General features: G+C 41.9%; 1 protein-coding gene across 2 annotated transcripts in view; it reads left to right on the plus strand.

Moving 5' to 3' along the window:
* eno1a (enolase 1a, (alpha)) overlaps nucleotides 1-23,935 on the plus strand; it is an 81,060-nt gene extending 57,125 nt beyond the window's left edge. For both annotated transcript variants that reach the window (XM_048615159.1, XM_048615160.1), the window contains 5 exons: nucleotides 2,687-2,884; nucleotides 8,182-8,383; nucleotides 13,087-13,195; nucleotides 14,468-14,526; nucleotides 17,301-23,935. In XM_048615159.1, the coding sequence (XP_048471116.1) occupies nucleotides 2,687-2,884; nucleotides 8,182-8,383; nucleotides 13,087-13,195; nucleotides 14,468-14,526; nucleotides 17,301-17,370 (638 nt within the window). In that variant the 3' untranslated portion in view covers nucleotides 17,371-23,935. The remainder of the gene's footprint in view (nucleotides 1-2,686; nucleotides 2,885-8,181; nucleotides 8,384-13,086; nucleotides 13,196-14,467; nucleotides 14,527-17,300) is intronic.
* The last annotated feature ends 691 nt before the right edge of the window (nucleotides 23,936-24,626 follow it).

Consider the following 24,626-nt stretch of genomic DNA (forward strand, 5'->3'; position numbering starts at 1 on the left):
GACATGAAGAGTGCTTTATAAATGCAAGCACTTTCATTATGGTTTAGATGGATGAGTGTGAACAGACAGTTTGACCGTAGGAATCAGACAGAAGGGTAATCTTGTTATCTCTGACAGACATGAGTTTTCCAGTAGGAGATGCTGGGATAGCTGGGAGGGTGGGGTCAGCAATGGTTACTGGGGATGCTTTTCCTCTACATTCCCTTCTTTATCTTAATAATTGTGAAGTTAATCCTAGTTAAAATCAGCTTACCTGTGTTTCCAATCTCATCGAATCCCTACTGTGTGGAAACAGGCCATTTAGCCCATTCAGTCCACACTGATCCTCCAAAGACCATCCCACCCAGACCCAACACCCTATCCTATCCCTGTAACCCTGCATTTCCCGTGACTAACCCACCCAGCCTGCATATGGACAATTTAGCATGGCCACCCCACCTCACCTGCACATCTTTGGATTGTGGGAGGAAACCTGAGCACCTGAAGGAAGCCCATGTAGACATGGGGAGAATGTAAAAATTCCACCCAGGCAGTCACCCGAGAGTAGGTTGGAGCTCATGTCCCTGGCGCTGTGAGGCAGCAGTGCTGACCACTGAGTCACTGTGCAGATCTGTATGACATTGTGTTCAGTTAGCCATGTTTAACTTATTGGATCATTATTGAAACCATAAACCTTACTGAATCTCACAAATTTCTGGATTGCCGACTCTTCTACATATCTTACTGATTAATTCTGATGTTGATGGCAAATAAACTAAAGTGTGCTGATTACTGCCAGCTACAGCTGTGATCTGTAGCCTCTCAAGTAACTTATTTTCCAGACATGTACATTTGCATCTGAAGCTTGAAGATAAACAGCAGGACCTTCAAGCAATGTAATGTGTTTTAAAAAGAAGTTTAATATTTTGGATGGTGTTCTTTGTACTGGAAAATAAGTAATAAGTGAGTTAATGGGGCTTATATGAGTTGAAAGACACGTTCAAAGGCTAGTGTTATTTCACTATCAGAGGAATGATTCCATCTGAACATCAAGGTTGGGGAATAGAAAATGTGGGGCTTTTTCATGCTGTTGAAATATTAGGTTAGTTAAATTTTTCCTGAGTTCACTCCTGTAAATCATCCTGAAACTCCTAATGCAGGTAATACCTTAAAACTGAATATTTTATTCCAGTCACTGATCATTCACACCAGTTGATATTTAGACTACTGGCTTCCATAGAGTCCCTAATGTGTGGAAATAGGCCATTCGGCCCAACAAGTCCACACCAACCCTCCAAAGAGCATCCTACCCAGACCCATCCCCTATCCCGGGAACCCTGCATTTCCAACGGCTAATGCACCTAGCCTACATATCCCTGAATACTATGGGCAATTTAGCATGGCCAATCCACCCAACTTGCACATCTTTTGACTTCTAAAAGATTACAGTTTACAACACAGCGCTAACGCAGTGAGGAATGGAACTTGGCCAGCATACAAACTGTTTTTTTCTCTCTCAGTAGTGTGGGGCAGATCAATGTTTTTCCATGCCTGCTGCTTGTAAACTAATGATCATGTCTGCAGTGTTTTTAAACTTGGACTGATGTAGGAAAATGTTACTGACACACGCTCAATATTGAAAATTGATGGGGATGAAAATTGAATGACTTTATAAATATTATCTGTCAAAAGGAGGAACAACTAGGTGTTGCCACTAAACTGCCTTGACCATGCTGAAATTGCTTTTTGCTGCAACAAAATAGAAGCGATTTGTTCCAATGGCTATGTATCAGTCTCGAAAGGTCTGAGAGATCCCCAGTCTAAACACTGCTCTTGGCTGATTTAGCTAACCTCATTGCTACAGGGAAGATGCAATTGGCAACAGCACTTCCTGGATTGAGGGGTTGAGAAATCACTCATGGTCCCATATTGCAATACTCTGTTAGAAGTAACCACTGACTGAGGACAGTATCGGGCCGGTTATGGTGTCTAACACAGTTGGATAACCTGCTGACACTTTCCATTGAAGCTCATGTATGAATTCACATTAGGCCAAGGTGCAACAGGGTGACTGGTCCCTGAGAGTAGCCTTTATTCACTTTGGTGACAAAGATGTAAGGACCTTCATGAGTATTGAATCTACATCTGTCCCTTCATAGTTGTGGTGCTCCACCACACTGCTATGCTTCATTAAAGGGAAACAATATGCTGTTCAATATTAATCCAAATGTGTCAGGATGCACCAGACCGGTTTTTGCTCACATGATCATGTGACAGATTATTTGCCTAATGTGTAACATTTTACCGTAATTCCAAAGTGAACTGGAGAGTAATATGTTAGAAGCCATTTTCCCAATTTTCTCACCTCGCCTACTATGTTTTTTCTCGCTGTTGTACAATTCCAGGTGCCTTGGTCCCTTAGCTAGGTGACCATTCTTCAAGCACCATAAGTGCTAGTAACTTTTTGAGCAGGGGTTTGAGGCAGCATGACCGAATAGTAGCAGCCAATGTTCCAAACTGATCATTATCAAATAGCCTTCAGCAGAAAGTCACTGGTGACCCAATTTGGAAAGTCCACTCATGGTCAGGGTTAGGAATTTTGTCTGACATTTTCTCCCCTAGGTGGGGCCTTAGCAGAAATCAATTTGCAAGTACTGTTGAGGCATTGAGATGTAGCTGCTCAGATTTTGACTTTTCTTTTCCACAGCTTTAGAACTGCTGAAACTCGCCATCGGGAAAGCTGGGTATTCCGACAAGGTTGTGATTGGAATGGATATTGCAGCCTCTGAGTTCTTCCGTGATGGGAAATATGACTTGGATTTCAAATCCCCACCTAATCCCAACCGTTACGTCACCCATGACAAGCTGATTGAACTTTACATGAGTTTCATAAAGAATTACCCTGGTAAGACTGTATATCGCTTAGTCTGACAGTGGTTGTATCTCTGAATTAAACCTATATACGGTGACATCACTTTAACCTTTGGTCAAATTTAGCAAACTGGTTGCTCTGGTTAAAATTTGCTCAGCTCATATGGTTTTGTATTTCAGCAATAGCAGTGAACTCACTGGACCATTGCTAAATCCAGCAACTGCTTACATCTTTAATTCATCAGCCTTAACCATTCCTTACCCATTTTATGGGTCAGGTGCTGTACAGTTGGCATTAGTGTCAAAATCTGTTTGTTTTTCAACTCGATTGTATCATCCTTCAGTGTTGGTGGAACACGTTCCATGATTAACAATATGGTTCACGGTAACAGTTTGGTTGTTCGAATCTGATAATTGATTTTAGTCATGTGGAGCAAGGAGAAGAACATTATTAGAATGGAAGCACTGATTCTATTCCCCAGTATTGCAGCAAGTGTGGTTTATCTAATGTATCCTTCACCAGTTTTCAATTTAAAGTTCGCTGTTTACAGGTTACTCATTACCATGTAATCTGGTCTCTTGGGAACACTGGGGGTTAGGGAGCGGAATTCACACTTGCTTGATTACCTACTGATCTACAATGTAAGCTCAATATGCCTGAGACACAATTCTCACCACAGATCGTGGAGTATAAGTCAACCTCCTCTTTATCAACAGCATATTTCATTTCTGGGCCTATACTTGGCAAATAAGTTAACTCCCCTTCTGCTAAGAAATACTGTACTTGCATTAGGAGTCAGCCTCAATTTTTTTCACCTCAGAAATACATGTTTTACTAACCTTTTTATAAGTCATGGGATCAAGAGCAAGTAATAGGGGCTGTGTTACAAGGAAGAAATGGCAGTTTAAAATGCCCACACAGAGCAAACAATACCTGCTAAATGATGCATGGAAATAGGTTCTCCAGTAACAGGAATGAAGTGATTTCAAGCTAAAAACTGTAACATTTGCTGACTCATCAAATAACTCAATGAATGGCAGGACACCAGGGAGCTCAGAAGAACAGAGGGATCTTGGGGTGCTTGCCCACAGATTCCTGAAGGTGGCAGGACAGGTTAATAGGATCGTTAAGGCATTTGGGATGCATGCCTTTATCATTCATGACATAGATTGTAAGAATAGGAAGATTATGTTGGAGCCTGTATAGAACTTTGATTAGGCCACAGCTAGAGCACCGTGTGCAGTTCCAGTCTCCACACTATAGAAAGGATGTGATTGTACTGGAGGGGGTGCAGAGGAGATTCACCAGGATGTTGCCTGGGATGGATCATTTCAGCGATGAAGAGAGCCTGGATAAGCTCAGGCTGTTTTCTTTGAAGGAGAAGTTTGAGGGAGAGATCCGATTGAAGTGCATAAGATTGAGGATCATGGACAGGGTGGACAGAAAGCAGCTGTTCCCTTTAGTTGAAGGTTCAAGAACAAGGGAAAGGGCGGTTTCGAGGGAATTTGAATAAACCTTTATTTCACCCAGAGGGTGATGGGGGTCTGGAATGCATTGGCTAGGAAGGTAGTTGAGGCAGGAAGCATAACAACCTTTAAAAAGTACTTGGATGAGCACTTGAAGTGATATAGTATTCAAGGTCATGAGCCTTGTGTCAGAAAGTAGGACTTGTGTAGGTAGTATATTTTTTGGTGATGAGCCGAAGGTCCTCCTGTACTGTATGATTCTATAAACTGTGCTGCAGTGAAGGTATTCGGTGTTAGAGAAAAACTTGTGCAAGAGTGGAAGAATCTGCACTGAAGAAGATGGCCAAGACCAAACAAACTGTGAGAACAGGGACCAGCCACTGGCCTGATCTTGAGAGGTATGGATCAGAGTGGGTGCTAGAAAATCATCAATACAGTTCCACAGTTACCTGAAATGCTCTGTGTATTTCCGCATTTAAGTGGGACACATTAAAGCCCAAAACTGTTAAAAGTTTCAGAGTGACAGTTGTAGTCGTAGAATATATAGAACATAAATATCTGGCATTGCATCAAACATTCAGGATAGTTCAGAAACTCCAAAAGAGCTCTGCTAAAATTACCAGTTTCCAGTGATTCATTGTCAGACAGTGCCAAAAATACAAGTTGCATTATATCATATCAGCAACACTGATGAAAGGCCTACTAATTTTAATATGACAAGCAACCAACCACTGGAGTGGAGAGAGTTGAAAACCATACTAGTGAAAACTATAAGATGAGAATAAGACAAGATTTATGGTGGAACTGGTCTGATTGAACAGAAGTAAAGCCTGTGGTTAAATAAACACTGAAAATCACGTTTAAAAAAACAAAAAGCTGCAAATAATAAAGATCTGAAACAATGGCAGAAATTGCTGGAGAAAATGCTGCAGAAAAACAAAGTTAACATTTTGCATCCAGTGACCCTTCTTCAGAACAAAAGTTCTTCACTTCTGAAGAGGGTCACTGTGCTTAAAACGTTAACTCTATTTTGTCCACAAATGCTGCCAAACCTCCTGAGTTTCTCCAGCAATTTCTGTCTTGTTACCAAAAATCATGTTCCCTGCAGGGGTTTATTGTGCATGTTTGTGATGGTGACGGATGAGGATGGAGTAAAGGTACTGATCAGTAAAGTGGGGAACAGGTATCTCAGTGGTCAACATAAAAAACAGTTCGTAAATGTATGGAATATGTACAGAAACTGTACAAGCAATTAGTGGAAAAGCCATTTGTAATTAAATGACACCTGAATTACACTTATATCGGGGTCGAAAGTCCATAGATGAATCTTTTGGACAATTGCCTCAATAAGTGACTCAAGGACAATGCTCACACTGTACACAATAGTCAGATGGCCATTGGAGGTAAGGAAACCTTGACGTCACGAAGAGTGGAGATATGTTTACTACCCCGTTTGATGTCTCATTGGGTTTCATCATCAAATTGTGGAATGTATATCTTTTGTCAGATTGTGCAAAAGACAATGATTTGTTGCGGAAGGATGATTCTGAGAATAAAAAGCGTCAGACCTGATCCAAAATAGGGTCCCTAAGATTATGTGAAATGACTCAAATGAATTAAATGAACCCTGTGCATCAGAAATCAATGTTTTTGATTTTTTTTTAATGTTTTGAATGTGGTAAATGTTATTAATGTTATCTTTGTCAAATTGATTCAATAGCATGCATCATAATGATTTTAATATGACTGCTGGTCGGGCTTCTTCCTTATAACAAAATAGCAGCCACCTACACCACCACTGGTGGCTAACATTTCACACTTCACTTGTAAGTCGACTGCTGTTTTTGGGAGGATTTTCCGAGATACCACAAATTGACTTAAATGACGTGAACTACTGTAAGTTGCTGAAAAGAGGAAATAAGTGAATAGCTCAATAATAGGAAAAGTTTATTTCAAAAAGTAACCCTGTCCACTGTTTTATAAATACTATGTTCACTCAGTAACTGAATTACCACAGCATTGTCTCAAAACCTCGATAGAGAGGAGAAAGAAGGCTTGAGAAAAGAAATTACGGAAGTGAAATAACTGCACAGAGACCGGCATCCCATCACCAAGTCACTTTTTACGTGCGTGTGGACAATATGTGGGCTCTGACCAGCCAGCTCAGAGCCACTCCCTAGACTCTGAATCTCCTGTTTACATCAGTCAGCCAGGGCTCCCTGATCGGCCCAGGTTAACAACCCCAATCAAGGATCTCATGGTCAATGATATCCACCTGGCCCTGATTCCAATCACTAGAAGAAGTCTGTGTCGGGAGTAACTGAACTAATTCTGTCCAATTTCTCAATAGTACCTCATCAAATCAGTAGTCAGGTTGATTCCAGGTTTGGGTGGAGTGAGGAGGAAGAAGAAACAGAAGACTGAACAAAGGCTTAAGTGACTAAACATAATTATGCTAGAGACATGGCTCATGTGTCCAAAATAGAATGGTGAAAGGTTAGACAGGCTGGACCTGTATCCATTGGAGTTCAAAAGAATGAGAGATGGTCTTATTTGATCCTGAGGTGACTTGACAGGATGTATCCTGAAAGGATGTTCATCCATATGGGAGAGACTAGGAGACACAATTTAAACATAAACTTTAGGAGCATGAGCTGGGTCTTTGAGCCTGCTCTGCCATTCACTATGATCATGGTTGATCATCCAACTCAGTCCCCTGTTCCAGCTTTCTCCATACCCTTTGATCCCTTTAGCCCTAATTTAGGCCTAAGAACTTGATCTATCAACTTCTTGAAAACATTCAATGTTTTGGCCTCAACCACTTTCTGTCGCAGAGAATTTCACAGGCTCACCACTCTCTGGATGAAGAAATTTCTCTTCATCTCAGCCCTAAATGGCTTACTCTATATTCTTAGACTGTTATCCCAAGCTCTGGAAAATAAGGGGTCTCCCATTTAGGATAGAGATCAGGAGTTTCCTGAGTGTTGTGAGTCTGTGGAATTCTGTTTCCCCTGGAAGCTGGAGAGGTGGGACCATTGAATTACTTTAAGGCAAAGGTAGATTGACTGCCTTAGTCAAGAATCTTAGGGTATAGCAGGTAGCCAGGAAATGGAGTTGAGGTCGCAATTCGATCAGCCATAATCTTATCGAATGGCAGAATGGTCTCAAGGGACCAAATAGCTCCAGTTAATATAAAGGAAGACTGAGGTGGAGGCCTTTAGTAATGAGCGTAGTACTAGAAGATATAAGTTTAGAATTCAGATGCTTGAAGCAGCATTTGAGATTTGGAGGGGCTTGGACAATCAAATTGGAGGTGAGTAGACGTTATTCCCATAAGACAATGGACTCATGAAATAGAGTTCAAGGAATTGATTTCATGGAAATTTGCACTTTATTTTCTAGATCTAGACATGGAGAGGCAAGACTAAAGATAAAGAGGTTACAAAATACAGTTTGATGTTGCATTGCCTTCCTCCACCCTTCAGTTCTCAAGAAACAAACATTGAATTATGTGACCCTTTTATATAAATTAGCATTTGAGCTGTTGGTGATGAATGTAGTTCACAGTTAATCCTGCAGGGATTTTCTGATGAAGAGTCTAGGCCCGAAACGTCAGCTTTCCTGCTCCTATGATGCTGCTTGGCCTGCTGTGTTCATCCAGCTCTACACCTTGTTATCTCAGATTTTCCAGCATTTGCGGTTCCTACTATCTCTAATCCTGCAGGGAGCTGGGTTTGACAGACCCAATTGGACTTTTTCTTGTTCTGGATTTAATTGGTTCTTAAATTTTCTTTTTTTTTTTGCATTAATGTTGTCCTTAACTGTGTGAAAAGATTCAGAAAAATAAATAACTCTGCTTTCCAGTTGTCTCTATCGAGGATCCCTTTGACCAAGATGATTGGGCAGCCTGGAAACAATTTACAGCTCAAACAACAATCCAAGTGGTTGGTGATGACTTACTTGTGACAAACCCCACTCGCATTGCAAAAGCAGTTTCAGAGAAAGCCTGCAATTGCCTGCTGCTCAAAGTGAACCAGATTGGCACAGTCACAGAGTCCATTGAAGCGTGAGTTATTTTGTGTGTGTTTGTTTATATGGCAGTGGGGCTGGTTAGTTCAGGTATCTAACCAGCTAACGTGGGATTAAAGATAACACCATGGCATGGGTACAGCTCCTGTTTCAGCTGGTACTTGGACATGTCTTCTCATGTAGAGTGGTAATCTTCAAGTTTATATTACCAGTTTAGGATGGAAATGTCAAATACTAGATGGCATAGGTTTAAGGTGAGGAGGGAAAGATTTTTTACACAGAGGGTAGTTGGTGCCTGGAACAAGCTGCTTGGGAAGGTGGTAGAAACAGATACAATAGCAGGGTTTGAGAGGCATTTAGACAGATGCAGAGAGTAGAGGGATACAGACTATGTGCAGGCAAATAGGATTATTTTAGAATAGCATCATGGTCAGTACAGACATGGTGGGCCGAAGAGTCTGTTCCTGTGGTGTGCTATTCTATGTTCTATGATTGTTTCACTCTCTCTAATAGAGAGGCCTCTCTATGGTCAATGGTTCATTATCTACCAACCTTATTTAATGTAGCAAAAACTTCCCAGTTGCTGTGGAAATGCCCATCGAACAGAGAATATATTGGAAAAAGGTAACCAAAAGTGGGCTCAGATTTGGTAGAAGGGCATAGGGTTTATAGGGAGAATTCCAGAGTACACGATCTAAATGACTGAAGGCATGGCTACCAATGCTACAGTGAGGGAAGGGAAGAAGAACGGATGGAAGCATCTGAGAAATGGAGAATTCTGGAGCAGTCGAGGAGCTTTGGGAGCTGTGAAGGAGAGGCAATGTCATGGAGGGATTTAAACATACAGAATGTTTAGGAGGCAGTAGCCAATATAGTTCTGCAAGGACAGGAGTCATGAATGTACTGACAAGAAGACTGAGTAGTTAAGTGCTCGCTCAGTCAAAGTTCAAAGCATGCACATTGAATGGCTAATCAGGAGAGAATTGCAATAGTCAAATCTGAGGAATCGGAGGGGAGGCAATAGCCTAGTGGTATTGTCACTAGGGACTGTTAACCCAGAGACCCAGATAATATTCTGAGGACCTGGTTTTGAATCCTGCCATGGCAGATGGTGAAATTTGAATTCAATAAAAATCTGGACTCCAAAATTGGCCAAATGTTAAACATGTTAATTGTTATTTTTAAAAAATCCATCTGGTTCACTAATGCCCTTTAAGGAAGGACAACTACCATCCTTACTGGGTCTGGTCTACATGGGACTCTAGATCCATTGCAAAGTAGTTGATTCTTAACTGCTGTCTGGAATGGCCTAGCAAGTCACTCAGTCCAAGGGCCATAGGGATCCATAATAAATGATGGCCAGCCAGCAATACCCACTTCCCTAACAGATCAAAAATCTGAGTATCCCAGTCTTAAATGTTTCAAGGAGGGAGATTTCACAATCCCCTCAAGGCAGAGAGTTCCAAAGATTCACAATCTTCTGGGTGAAGTAACTTCACCAGATCTCAATGATCAGCCTTCATCCTGAGACTGTGACCCTACAGTTTAGATTCCCCTACCAGTGGAAGCAATCTGATAGCTTCTACCCTTATGAGCCCCTTCAGAATCTTGAGCATTTCAGTGAGTTTGCCTCTGAATCCTCTAAAGGCCAGACAAAATAGATCCAATTTACTCAGCCCCTAATTCTGTGAACCTTCCCTGCACTGCTCAAATGCAAGTATATCTTTTAAATGTGGAAGCCACGTCTTCACAAAGCACTCCAGGTGATATATCATTTCAGTGAATTCTTTAAGAAAGATTTAACTGCCTCATTTTCTTTGGGGGTTCTCTTGCCAATTTGTATTTTTTGTGCACAAGATACCTTTTTCAAAGCGTCTTTTCTTGTGTGACAATTACTGGAAGGACAGAACCTCAGTTATGGGTATCAGGCATCAAAAACGCATTGCCAAGTTACAGTCTTGGATAGAAGCCCTATTGGACAGACTTTGTAACAGATATCCACCTGAGATATTGATGAACGTGTTTTCTTTGCCAAGTCTTTAATTGGATCTGCTTTGGCCTTCTATCATTTTTTCTCCCTTTGTTTTTCCTTCCGTTTTACCCTAGTGTTTTCTCTTGTTAAGTATGTGTTGGATTTGCAGTACAGCTTCAATTCATAGGCCAACTTGGCTAGTTTGAGGTAAACTGTTTAATAATCCAAGGTCATGGAGTCTGCGGAAAAATATCTGACAGACTTGCTTCGTGGGTGTGTGTGTGTGAAATGCTATAAGGAATTCCGTTACTAAGTAATTCCTAAATGCAAATAGTTTTGGGTAGCTCAATTAGCTGGATGATCTGTTTCCATTGCGGAATGACGTTACCATGAAGGACTCTCCTTCTCAACCTCTGGTGACCATTACCGGTCGCCTCTCTTTAATGAGAGAGCAGCCTTATGGTCTGATAAGACTATGGCGATTTGACCTTGACAGGAATTCACCATACGTTAGCAATCTGTCTCGCTGAGCTCAATCCAGAGAGATCTGAGGAGAAATAAAAGACAACCAGCTCTTGACCAACCTTGAGTTCCTCAGTTTTGATCTTTTATTGTATGGAAACCAATATTTTAGGATTTGAGCATTTTTCATATTTGGCTCAAAGTGATCTAACCATTTGAATGAAAGCTATCTTAGTTTCACTTCAGTTTTTTTGCCATGTACAGTATCTCGGGGTATATTGCCATTTAAGCTATGCACAGTCTGGTTCGGCTACATATCTATTGCAGCCCAAGCCTAGAAATAAACTCCAGGCATGAGCCAGACATATCAGATGTTGAGTATTAAATAGACTGTCGGAACTCCTGTCTGCTCCATAACTTGCAATACTATTTAAATGAGTTTGGGCAACACTGGAGCAGCTGTAGATGCAGTTGGCTTATGTTCGGGTTTATGGGATCAGCTTTCTAGCCTGTTCACTGTACAAGCAGTTAGTGTTGGCCTGGTGGCTAAACATGCCACCTAGTGGTAATACTAATTGTTTGGTTTGGACTGGATTATCTGAACCCCTTGTAGACATACCAAAGGAGTTCCTCAGTGCCTTTTAGGTGCAGGAAGAAAATAATCAAACTGGCAGCCAACTCCTGGCTGCAATTGGTAACCCTGGCAGCAAAGTAAGTGGAAGCTCACTACAGGCTTAAAGAACACCATCTAGTCATTGATAAGACTATTCCTGGTTCTGTGATCATCCACACATTAATTAAATACTACAACGTGATACAGTGCCAGGCTAGGTGAGGAAAGAGAGTGGGTGGAAAAAAAAAGTAAAATCTAAGAACAAAATACTCCTAAGCATTTAGTCGGGAAAAGGATTTTACAAACTGGTTCTCCGGGCTGGGCCACAGAACTTGATTGTCAGGTTGAGACAGTAGGAACTGCTGATGCTGGAGTCTGAGATAACAAGGTGTACAGCTGGATGAACACAGCAGGCCAAGCAGCATCAGAGAAACAGGAAAGCTGATGTTTTGGGTCTGGACCCTTCTTCAGAAACGGGGAAGGGGAAGGGGGCTCTGAAATAAATAGAGAGGGAGGGCGCGATGATAGAAGTTGGTAGTGGAGCAGATAGATGGGAGAGAAGACGGACAGGTCAAGGAGGCGGGGATGAAGCTAGTAAAGGTGAGTGTAGGTAGGATGTTGAGATGGAGGTTGGTCAGTGAGGCGGGAGCAGTGGATAAGTGGGAGAGAAGACGGACAGGTCAAGGAGGCGGGGATGAGAGGGGGTCTGGTCTTGGGATGAGGTCGGGGGTGGGGAGATTTTGAAGCTTGTACCTTATAGTCTTGGAAACAATTAATACAGTTGTGTAGTCACCGAGCTGTAGAGCTGTATAGCACGGAAACAGACCTTTCATTCCAACTCGTCCACGCTAACCAGATATCCTAAATTAATCTAGTCCCATTTGCCAGCATATGGCCCATATCCATCTAAACCCTTCCTATCCATGTACCCATCCAGATATCTTTTAAAAGTTGTAATTGTACCAGCCTCCACCACTTCCTCTGGCAGCTCGTTCCATACACGCACCACCCGCTGTGTGAAAAAGTTGCCCCTTAGGTCCCTTTTAAATCTTTCCTCTCGCACCTTAAACCCATGCCCTCTAGCTTTTAACTCCCCTACCGTGGGGAAAGCACCTTGACTATTCACCCTATCCATGCCCTCATGATTTTATGAACTTCTACAAGGTCACCCCTCAGCCTCTGATGCTCCAGGGAAAATAGCCCCAGCCTATTCAACTGAGTCTGAAATCAGTGAAGCTTCTAGTCATAGGGACAAAACAAGGGAACTTCAAGGTCCTGCCACACTGCTGTTTTCTGGACGTGGCCAGCAATGATAACTTGTGAAACGTGGAGTAAATCTGCGTGTGACTGAGGGGTCTCATGTAGAATAATGTCAGGTAGGAGTGACATGACCCCTCCCCTCAATGACATGTATAAATCAATTGGAGCGTTATGAGAATCTAGTGTGTTTAATGTATTTGAATCCTGGTACCTTGTCACCAAGTTACCACTATTTCATTTGATTTTACAACATGCCATGGCAGGATTTGAATGCAGTGTTGATAATACCAGCATGATGACTGACAGATAACCTTGTCCCTTTATCATCCCCTTAATTTCTGAACAGTAAATGCTGAAGTAAATGTTTACAGTGGAATCCTTGTGCATTAATATTGTTATTGGTTGCACTAATTTTTTTTCGTCTTCCCATCAGTTGTAAGCTGGCCCAGTCAAATGGATGGGGAGTAATGGTGAGCCATCGTTCGGGTGAGACTGAAGACACTTTCATTGCTGACCTGGTTGTTGGTCTTTGCACTGGACAGGTAAGCCCAAGGGACCAGCAAGTCATCAAAAATTTAGCTGTACGGGAGGTGGAAAGGCTGATTGCGAGAATGATACAAACAGTTTGCAAAGAGATATTATCGGTTAGGTAAGTGGGCAAAAAGTTGTAAGTGGAGTATTTTAGAAGAGAAGACAAAATAACAGAATATTATTATAATGGAGAAAAAACAATAGAAAGGGACTTGGTGGTACGGGAGGTCTTGTGCAGAAAACACAGAAAGCTAGCATATGGGCAGCAGGTTATCAGCGAGGCTAGTGGAATGTTGGCCCTTATGTAGAGGGGTTTGGAGTATAAGAGTAGGGTCTGAAGAAGGGTCCAGACCCGAAACATCAGCTTTCCTGCTCCTCTGATGCTGCCTGGCCTGCTGTGTTCATCCAGCTCCACACTGTGTTATCTTATTTAAGAGTAGGGAAGTCTTACTGCAACTGGACAAGGTGCTGGTGAGACCATACCTGGGGTACTGTGGGCAACTTTGATCCCGTTATTTAAAGAAAGAGAATTTCTTTGGAAGCAGTTCAGATCACTAGGCTGATCCCTGGTATGGAGGGATAGTCTTATGAGCAAAAAGGATAAACAGGTTGGTGTTCTATGCACTGGAGTTCAGAAGAATAACTGATGGTCTCATTGAAACACACAGGATTGTTAAGGGGCTTAACAGGGTAAATGCTGAGAGGATGTTTCCCCTCATGAAGGAGTCTAGGTTCAGAGGGCATTGTCTCAGAATAAAGGGGCACCAATTCAAGACTGAATGAGGAGGAATTTCTTCTCTCAAAAGGTTGTGTGACTTTGGAACTCCTGACCACCGGAGAGTTGCAGGGGCAGAATCCTAGTGGATATTTGAGGCTGAAATAGACAGGTAAATTGATTCTTGATTAGTAGGGAAATCAAGGGTTATGGACAAAGGATAGGAAAGTGGATGTGAGGAATGCTAGATCAACCAGGATCCTATTGAATGGTGGAGCAGAGTCAAGGGGCCTATTTCTTATGGTCTTACGGTAACAGTAGGATCTAAAAGGAGTGCTTTTTTCCAGGACAAATCCTGAATGCAATCGATAAGACAGTGATTTGACATTCCCTTTTGACTGCCATTTGACAAAGTTATCAAGTTTTCACTTGGGTTTGGTAATAAAGGCCCAGTTCTTACAGTTAAAGAGTGCTTTGGGGCTTTTGTTTCATCACCTGGAGAAGTGAAAGTGTAGTGAAAGTCACATACGTTGGATTGAAATGTCATGAATTTTTGATGTCTTCTCAGATTAAAACTGGAGCTCCTTGCAGGTCAGAACGCCTGGCTAAATACAACCAGTTAATGAGGTAAAGAGTTTTTAAATTTACGTGCATTGTTCATCAAGATCGTGAGATCAGTCTAAAGTGTAATATCCAAGATTGTACATTGGTTTGTTTCTGAGATTGATTTTGTTTTAATATTGTAGGCAATGAGTGGCTGACAGCACATTGCCACCCATTTACAGATTTCTTGATTTGTTATTTAATCAGCTTTAGGCTCACCCGCCCCACTTCTGGATAATTAGGCAGGACATAAATCAAACATCTAATTCACTATCCCTTTATTCCCTGCCCAACGGGAGAAATTAAAATTGGCCCCTTTATTTTCAATAAGCTGTTGTAGCATCATCTTCACACCATTTGAATGGACAGAGTGTTGCACAATTAATCACTGGAGGCACTATAATTGTACTTTAGATAAATTCCATGGTTATTCTGTGCCAGTCATATTGTCAAGTTTGCTGCTGCACTGGGTGCACCATTAGGAAGTCTCAATTGAAACTGGCAAACTAGCTTGGGGCAGCATGGTGACTCAGTGGTTAGCACTGCTGCCTTACAGCCTCGGGCAACTGTCTGTGTGGAGTTTGCACATTCTCCCCACGTCTGCGTGAGTTTCCTCCGGGTGCTCTGGTTTTCTCCAACTGTCCAAAGATGTGCAGGCTAGGTGGATTGGCCATGCTAAATTACCTATAGTGTCCCGGGATGTGTGGGTTAGACATGGGAAATGGGTCTGGGTAGGATGCTGTTCGCAGGGGTGATGTGGACCTGTTGGGCTGAATAGCCTATTTCTACACTATAGGGATTCTATGATTCTCTCGCCATAATCTTATGTCTCCCACAAAGCAGCTCCAAGGCTGTAGGAAGCAAGAATGGCATAATACTAATGTTAAAAGGGGGCTGGAGGAAGGTTGGAGAGAAGATAAAAGGAAAGTGACTTCTTTGACTCGAAGCTATCACTATCTTTCACTGGAAAGTTCTCTGTTTTGCTGAAGTCCAACCCTAAAGCTCTGAGAATCATAAATATAAAGACAATTCGAATTTATCCAGAATAAACACTGGTTTGGGTGAACATGTATGAGCAGGTCATGTGTGGGTGATTTATTAATCTGTCTCTTTATCACTGATTTCATTTGCGACTGAATCATAGAATGGTTACTGCACAGGAAGAGGCCATTCAGTCCATTGTGTCTGCGCCAGCTTTTTGTGAGGGAGATTAACCAGAACGCCAGATAAAAGTCATGGTCCTCTTTGATATCCAGTTGAACAGGGAGCTGCGATCTTGGTTTAACATCTAATCAAAAGGAGACAATGGAACACTGGAGCTAGCATGATTTCCTGTTCAGGTCATAAACACATCTTGCCACAACTAATGGTTCAATTGGTAAATATTCTATCTGAACACAAGGTACTGAGACCATTAGGTGCAGCTGGTCTCAACTGAGTCAAGTGAATGGCACAGTGGCTCAATGGTTAGCACTGCTGCCTCACAGTCCCAGGAACCTGGGTTTGATTCCAGCCTTGGGCAACTGTCTGTGTGGAGTTTGCACATTTTCCTTGTGTTAGCATGGGTTTCCCCCCACAATCCAAAGATGTGTAGGTGAGGTGGATTAGCCAGAGGAAATGCAGGGTTGCAGGGATGAAATCTGGATGGGATGCTCTTTGGAGGGTCTGGGCTGAATGGCCTGTTTCTACAACTTCTATGAATTAACTGAGCTCTAGCAGGTGATTTGTAGGCTTTCAACAATTATACCCTGTTCACCCTAAGGATGGGAAAGGGATAATCAAACAGGTATCCTTTTCCTCGTAGACGGTGATCTGTTTTCTAAAGTCTTTTCTGGTCCATCCTGTTCTCCTTTGCTCATGTCCAAACCAGACATTTACAAGATAAAGCAGGGTGATTATAGTTTAACGTATGAAAATGGGAAAGCTACGAGACAGCGTATGGTCACCGATGAAGCTTTATCCCACTATGTTGCTAATTTTGGTTAGTGTCAAAAAAAACTTGTCTTCTGCGGTGTGGTTCTCTTTCAAAGCAGAGAAAGCAAAAGGGGATTATTTGATGTATGTGTTTAAAATCATGTGGGTCTTAAACAGTATTTTTATATTTGCTGTACTCTCACCAGCTGATAATCAAAGGGCAAAGATTTGTGGTAATCGGGAAAATAACCAATCATGACAAAAACGGGAAAAATTGTTTGCGTAAGGACTGGTTAGGATTTCAAATACACTGCCTGATAGTGTGATGGAAACCAGTTCACAAATGGCTTACAGAAAGGGAATCGGATAAATATTTGAAGAGGTAAAAGTTCCCAGGGATATTGAGAAGGGGAAAGAAATTGCAGGGATACAGAGGAGAGAGAGCGGGAGTTGGACAAGTTGCATTGCTTTCCAAAAGAAGCAGATCAGACTCTGGCGGAACAAGTAGCTTCTTTTTGTGCAGTCCCATTCTACAATTCGGGAATTTGAATTTCTTGTTTGACCTACTAATTTGCAAGGCTAATTGCACATTCTTCTGTTAATCTTTAACATATATGGCACAAGTGTTTCAGTGACTTTCAGTTGGCAAATGTATAATTAGAAATTAGGTTACCCTTAAGCTATTGCTAGTGACTCCTTCTTGGATAGTTTGGCAGCTGCCACTTGATCAAAAAGTAGTGAATGAATAGGATTTATTCAGGATTGCTTTCATAGCCCTATGTCTTTAATTCTGAGCACTTTCCATTTTGCTGCGGTATCATGACCATAATACCAGTAAGACCTTTAGTAAAATGTTCACTTGTCACTAAAACTTCTTTCAACAGAATTGAAGAGGAACTTGGGCAGATGGCTTGCTTTGCTGGCAGAAGTTTCCAGAACCCTCTTGCCAAATAAACCAGGCAGCATGTTTTCTGTCAACAATCCAGTGTTTAGAGCAGCTTTCACTTTGTTCCTCCTGTACCAGCAGAATTGACATTTGTTTTTGTACTGTCACTGTTGCAGAATTACTGTTCTAGGAGAGGAAAGGGAAATGTGTCAAGTTTTTTGATGTGTTCTTTAGAAGAAAAAAAAAATGCAAGGCTTAAACCATCATGTACATTTGCTGTGCTTAACACAAAAGGCTGCCAGATGTTGAGATCTAAGTGTCTCCAGGCTGTGTTAAATATAAATGAATTAAATGTTCCTGCTCTTGTGATATTGCATTTGTTAGGTTAAGAATCTCTGTGATCGTGTTTTCAGAATGCTTTTCTAATCGAGCTTGAACTTATCATCACCATCTCCCTTGTAGTTGGCCCAGTGTCTGGTACAGCACAAGGATTGCTCTTGGTTCGGTCAGTGACCCAGGTTGAATCAGCTGATCTCAAATTTTGTCCCCACTCGCTCCGTGATGACCTGGGCATGCAGCTTGTTGGCCTTCGCATCAGCCAGGCTTGGCTCTGATGTCCTTCATAGTTGATCATCCTGCCACCACAGACTGTCTGTCTAGGTTTTGTGTAAGATACCAGAAACTGGGGTCTGAAGTACACGGAGGCTGAGAAGAACCCCAGCGGTCAGCTTGCCAGTTTCTTGGCACCTCTGAGTCATTTTTTGCATTTGCAACATTCGGGTGTGGCACCCGATACCCACCTGCAAGTGACAGGGAGCTGGTCAGGCTTTTAGCGTAGAATACCAATGGCACATAGGCCATTCTGTCCATCATGTCTGCTCCCACCTCTCTCTTATGAGCAGTGTGATTTAATACAATTCTCCTGTGTTTTCCCCATATCCACATACATTGCTTCTATTGAAATATACATCTAATGCTCTCTTGCATGCCTCAATTGATTCTGCTTCCACCACACTGCCAGCCAGTGCATTCCAGGCCCGAACCATTCATTCTGTGAGAGTTTTTATTTCTCAATCACATTTGCAAATCACTTTAACTTTGCACCCTCTTGTATTCAATCTTTTTATGAGCAGGAACTGTTTCTCCTGGTCTCCTTTATCCAATCCTTTCATGATTTTGAAAACTTCTATCAGATATCCTCTAAGCTACCTTCTCATCAAGGAGAGCAGTCCAAATCTCTCCTCATAATTAAAATTTCTTACCCCAGAATCATTTCCTCTTCTGCACTCTTGTCGAAAGCATTCACATCTTCCTATAGTCTGATACCCAGAGCTGTACAAAATTCTCCATCTGAGATCTAACAAGTGCCTTGTATAAGTTCAATATAATATCCTTGCTGTTGTACTTTAGGTCCCTATTAATAAAGCATTCAGTATTCAGGGCTTTATTCTCCAATTGTCCTGCCACCTTCACTGATGTATTCCTCTGCTCCTGCACCCTCTGAAGTATTGTACAACTTATTTTATATCATCATCATGTTCTTCTTATCAAAATGCATCACCTCACTATTGAAGATTGGTTAACACACAGAACACAGAGTCAGGATTAATGAGTCTTTTTCAGATTGGAAAGATGTAACTAGTGGAGTGACACAAGGATCACCCCAGTCAACATGGTCAAACCAAAGTTCGATAGTGATTTAGTATAACTTCACGACATTTCAGTTCTACGCCAGTGGAAATAAAATCTTTGCTTTTTTTTACGACTTTGCTAACCTGTGGTGCAATTTATGGTGACTTGGAATATTTTTAAGCTGAGATCACACTGTTCCTCAATGCCACCTAGACTTGCATCTTCCATGCATGAAGTAACCCTCTCTCTTCTTCCGGCCAAAATATACTCCTCCACTTTACATTTGTTGAACTTTGGCCCATTCTGCTCAATCTCCCCACCTGTGAGAGCCCTCCCATCCCAGGAACCAAACTGGTAGACCATATTGTGCTTCATCTAAGAGTTATTATGTATCTTCTCAGAGTAAGGAGACTAAACAGCCATCGCTGTTCCCTCCCTGTCCGCAATGATCTGAAGTTATATAGTGACAGCTAATTCACTTAGTATTTGAAACATTAAGTGAACATTCACACACAGGTACAGGTAGTCCCCAGGTTGCGACCAGGTTGTTTCTCGAGCCTGTTCGCAAGTCGATTTGTACGCAAGTCAGAACACAATGCAGGAGCCATTCATAAGTACAGGAAATGTTAATATGTCACATCTTTAAAATGACACCCCTGTATGAGATCATGTTTGTAAATCCAAGTGTTCATATATCAGGGACCCGTGATGTTGAAGGATACACTTTGCCAAACATTTATTCCCATTATGAAAGCATTAGGTGATGAGTTCCCTCCAGTGGCTGTTAACAATATTGCAACATGTTGAAAATGGTAAAACAAGTCAACTCATGATTCACAATTATTGTGTTCAATGGTTCATTTTAGTCCAATCTTACAATGATTACATGGAAAAAAGACAAGTGATATATTATCTGATGACACTTAACAATCTAGATGAATTAAACGGTATAAAACTGGAAGAGTGTCAGAGGTATTGTAAGAAATAGCTCAACATTGAGGAGCTGTGGACAATCCTTTCAACCTTTTACTTGCAATTGCATTCTATGAGTAATGATGTTCACATCATCTCAGATGAGTATATAAGTTGGAGTTTATTGAAACTCATTCTTCCAGAGAATCAGTTGAGTTAGAACATTGAATGTTTATGAAGACTTTCAGTTTGGTAGGTTAATATAGTTCTAAATTTTAGCAGTCCATTATCAATCACAAAGTTGTCATTGCTTTAATCTACAAAGGATGAGCAAAAACAAAATCAGTTTGCAATTTTTCTAATGAAGGGAGCACTTAAATCTCACTAACAATTTTCTGAGCTTGTAAGGAGGCCATTTGACCTATCATGCCTTTACCCACTCTCTGAAAATGCTACCAATTAATCCCAATCCCTTCTTTACATCCCCACAAATGTTTTCCCTTTAAAACAGAGATCAGTTCGCTTATTAAAATAAATGTTGAGTCTGGTCCATCACAACCTGAAGGATTTGACTTAATTTAACAGCTTGTAAACCAACCAGCTCTCAGTTTTTGGTACATTCACACCAAACCGTTCATTCTCCTTTCTGGAGATAATGGTTATTGATATTATCATGTGGTATTTTAGGGTGACTATTAGCTTGATTTCTTCTGTTCCCATTCAAGGATACTGAGCCCCTTTTTAATCCCTGAAGCTATCCCAGCTAATTGCGATTAACTTGTCATGGACCAGGGACAAATCCTGAGTTCTTTCTGACATCAAAGTGATAGTCATCGAGTTATACAACACAGGAACAGACCCTTCAGTCCAACCTATTCCCACCAACCAGATATCCTAAACTGATCTAGTCCCATTTTCCAGCATGTGGTCCATATTCCTTCAAACCCTTCCTATTCCTGTACCCATCCAGATGCCTTTAAATGTTGTAATTGTACCCACCTCTACCGATTCCTCTGGCAGCTTGCTGTATGCATGCACCACCCCCTGTGTGAAAAAGTTACCCCTCCAGTCCCTTTCAAATCTTTTCCCTCTCACCTTATACCTATGCCCTGTAGGTTTGGACTCCCCTACCCTGGGAAAGAGATCTTGGCTATTCACCCTATCCATGCCCCTCATGATTTTATGAACTTCTGTAAGGTCACCCCTCAACCTCCAACACTCCAGGGAAAGAAAGCCCCACCTGTTCAAGAACAAAAACAGAAGTTGCTGGAAAAACTCAGCAGGTCTAGCAGCATCTGTAAAGAAAAAAGTCAGAGTTAATGTTTCAGGCCCTGTGACCCTTCCTCAAAACAGGCTTATTCAACCTCTCCCTGTAGCTCAAATCCTCCAATCCAGGCCACATCCTTCTAAATCTTTTCTGAACCCATTCCAGTTCAACAATATCTGTCCTATAGCATGACCTCCCAACTGCTTTACTCAGTGCACTGACCGATGAAGGCAAGCATGCCAAACACCTTCTCCACCACAACATCTAACTGCAACTCCACTTTCAAGGAAATATGAATCTGCACTACAAGATCTCTTTGTTCAGCAAGACTCCCCAGGACATTACCATTGAGTGTATAAGCCCTGCCCTGATTTACCTTAACAAAATGCAACACCTCACATTTATCTAAATTAAACTCCATCTGCCACTCCTGATGAAGGTCCTGTTGTACTCTGAGATAACCTTCTTCACTGTCCACATCACCACCAATTTTGGTGTCATCTGTAAATTTACTAAACTTACCTCCTATATACACATCCAGGTCATTTATATAAATGGCAAGAAGCAGTGGACCCAGCACTGATCCTTGCAGCACACCATTGGTCACAGGCCTCCAGTCTGAAAAGCAACCCTCCACCACCACCCTCTGTCTTTGAGCCTACCTTTGAGCCAGTTTTGTATCCAAATGGCTAGATCTCCCCGTATTCCATGTGATCTAACCTTGCTTGACCTAACTAGTCTACCATGAGGAACCTTGTCAAACACGTTACTGAAGTCCATATAGATTACATCCATTGCTCTGCCCTCATCAATCCTCTTCGGTACTTCTTCAGAAAGCTCAGCCAAGTTATTTAGATTTGATTAAAACTGGAAGAACTGTGGATGCTGTAAATCAGGAACAAAAACAGAAGTTGCTGGTAAAGCTCAGCAGGTCTGGCAGCATCTGTGAAGAAAAATCAGAGTTAACATTTCGGTTATGGTGACGTCTGTTCTGCGGAAGGGTCACCGGACCCGAAATGTTAACTCTGTTTTTCCCTTCAGGGATACTGCCCGACCTGCTGAGCTTTTCCAGCAACTTTGTTTGTGTATTGAGATATGATTTCCCATGCACAAAGCCACGTTGATCATCCCTAATCAGTCCTTGCCTTTCCAAATACATGTAAAACCTGTCCCTCAGGATTCCCTCCAACAACTTGCCCACAACTGATGTCAGGCTCACCAGTCTATAGCTCCCTGGCTTTTCCTTACCACCTTTCTTAAATAACAGCACCAAATTAGCCAACCTCCAGTCTTCTGGCACCTCACCCGTGGCTATTGATGATACAAATATCTCAGTAAGGGGTCCAACCCCATCTCTTCATGAGCTTCCCACAGAGTTCTGCGATACACCTGGAGATTTAATGTGGAGTTCCTCCTCAACTGCAGTTGTTTCTCTTCTCCATTTTCCACTTCCTTACTTCTCCCTGATTTTAGCTGCCTAGACCTTGTTCTTTGGAATTCCCTTCTGGGAAAAAAATAATATTTTCTGCTCCTTTTATAATACATCTTAAAACCTACTAGAATCCTTACAGTGTGGAAGTAGGTTATTTGGCCCATCAAGTCCACACCAACCCTCTGAAGAGCATCCCACCCAGACCCACCCCATCCCTGTATTTACCATGGCTAATCGACATAGCCTGCATATCCCTGGACACTATGGGCAATATAGCTAATCCACCTAACCTGCACATCTTTTGGACTATGGGAGGAAACTCGCGCAGGCACAAGGAGAACGTGCAAACTCCACACAGACAGTCGCCCAAGGGTGGAATCAAACCCAGGTCCCTGGCACTGTGAGATAGCAGTGCTAAAAAATTGAGCCACCATGCCACTCACTACTCGGAAGAGTGTAGCTATCCTGTTTAATACTTTGCCTGTTTGCGTCAGAGCTATTTTCTTCACACTTCAGCAATACCTTGAGAGATATCCCTATATTTAAGAAGTTTTATAACAGCATTAGTATTTCCATGGGGCCTTTTAATGTAATAAACAGATTAGTCGCTTCATAGGGGTGCTGTAAGGCAATTTTGATTTAGAGACGTAAATGGCAATATTAAGACAGATAGCTTGAAAGGACCATATTCTTAAAAGTAGACAGAGTTTAGGGAAGGAATTCCAAAGCTTGGGAGCAGCCATAGGCATTTCACCAACGACAGATATATTAAAGTTGATGCTAAAAAGAGGAGTGCAGATATCTCTAGGGTAGTGGGGCTGGTGGAGATTCCAGTGAGAGGGGCCCACGAAAGGCCACAGAGAGGCCTGAAAACAAGAATGACAATTTTAAAATGCAAATGTGGCTTAAACTGGTGCTAGTGCAGCTCAGTGTCAAAAATGTAAGTTGTTTCATCTATCAGAGGGTAGCTAATTTGACGTTCTGATTTCTAAGCCAAACAGGAGTTTGGCAAAGGAAATGATGCGGTGTTCTGCTGTTTTGACTCTTCTATGCAATAACTTTAACTGAATGACCCTTAACGTGTCTGTCTCAAAACATGCCAAAGTGTAGAATAACCAACTGAGCCTGCATACAGCTCCAAGTCACTTGTTTTGTTCACTTCTCAAAGTGAAATAATAACTCTTTGACTGACGCTTCCTGTGTTTACTGAAACGAAGGTCAGGCTTAAATGTCCAGAAAATACTTTTAAACAAGGTGTTTCTGTTTGCTAAATACTGAAATGTTAGATTCCACCCATTCCAAAACTGCTTAATTGGTGCTGTAATACTAATCATAGTGACTGACCGACTTAGTCTGTTGACATTTTACAATAAAGATCATTGTGAACTGGTCTGCTTTGCTGTATTTCTTCATGTCCTTAAACTTGTTCCTTCTAAGTCCTCCCCAACCATACACTCTGCTCTGCAATCTCTGCAAGAATGATGTAAAAGAGTGGTTCATGTGAGCGGCAAGGATTTATACGCAGATTTATCAAATGAGGAGCTGAAGCTGTTTGCTTTAAACAGCAGAGGTTACACAGTGTACCCAACTGGATGACTTTGCAGTGGTGGCCACTTATAGAAGTTTAAGATTTAATTCTCTTTTTTTAATCCACTTGTGGGACGAGAACGTTCCTGGCTGGGCCCAGTATTTATTGCCTGTGTCTGGCTACCCTTGAGATGGTGGTGGTGATCTGCTGCCTTCTTGAACCGCTGCAGTCCATTTGTTTCGCCGTGTCATTTGCGGTGCCTAGGTCAATACCTGGTGCTCTGTCCAGTTTCATTTCTTCTCTGAGATTTCGTAGTGATTGGTACTGAAATAACTCCACAGAGGCTGGTATCCTGTCACCAAGTCACCCTTTATTTACACGTGGAAAGTTGTTGACACTGATCCAACTCCCTCAGAGCTAGATCTCAGATTGAACAGGATGTCTGGCACTCCTGTTTATATCTGTCAGCCAGAGCTCCCTGATTGGACCAGATTAACAGCCCCAATCAAGGAACTCATGTTCTATGAGGTCCACCTGGCTGACCTCATTACAG

The sequence above is a fragment of the Rhincodon typus genome, chromosome 31 (genome assembly GCF_021869965.1).
Source record: "Rhincodon typus isolate 14 chromosome 31, sRhiTyp1.1, whole genome shotgun sequence".
In the NCBI taxonomy this organism is placed as follows: domain Eukaryota; kingdom Metazoa; phylum Chordata; class Chondrichthyes; order Orectolobiformes; family Rhincodontidae; genus Rhincodon; species Rhincodon typus.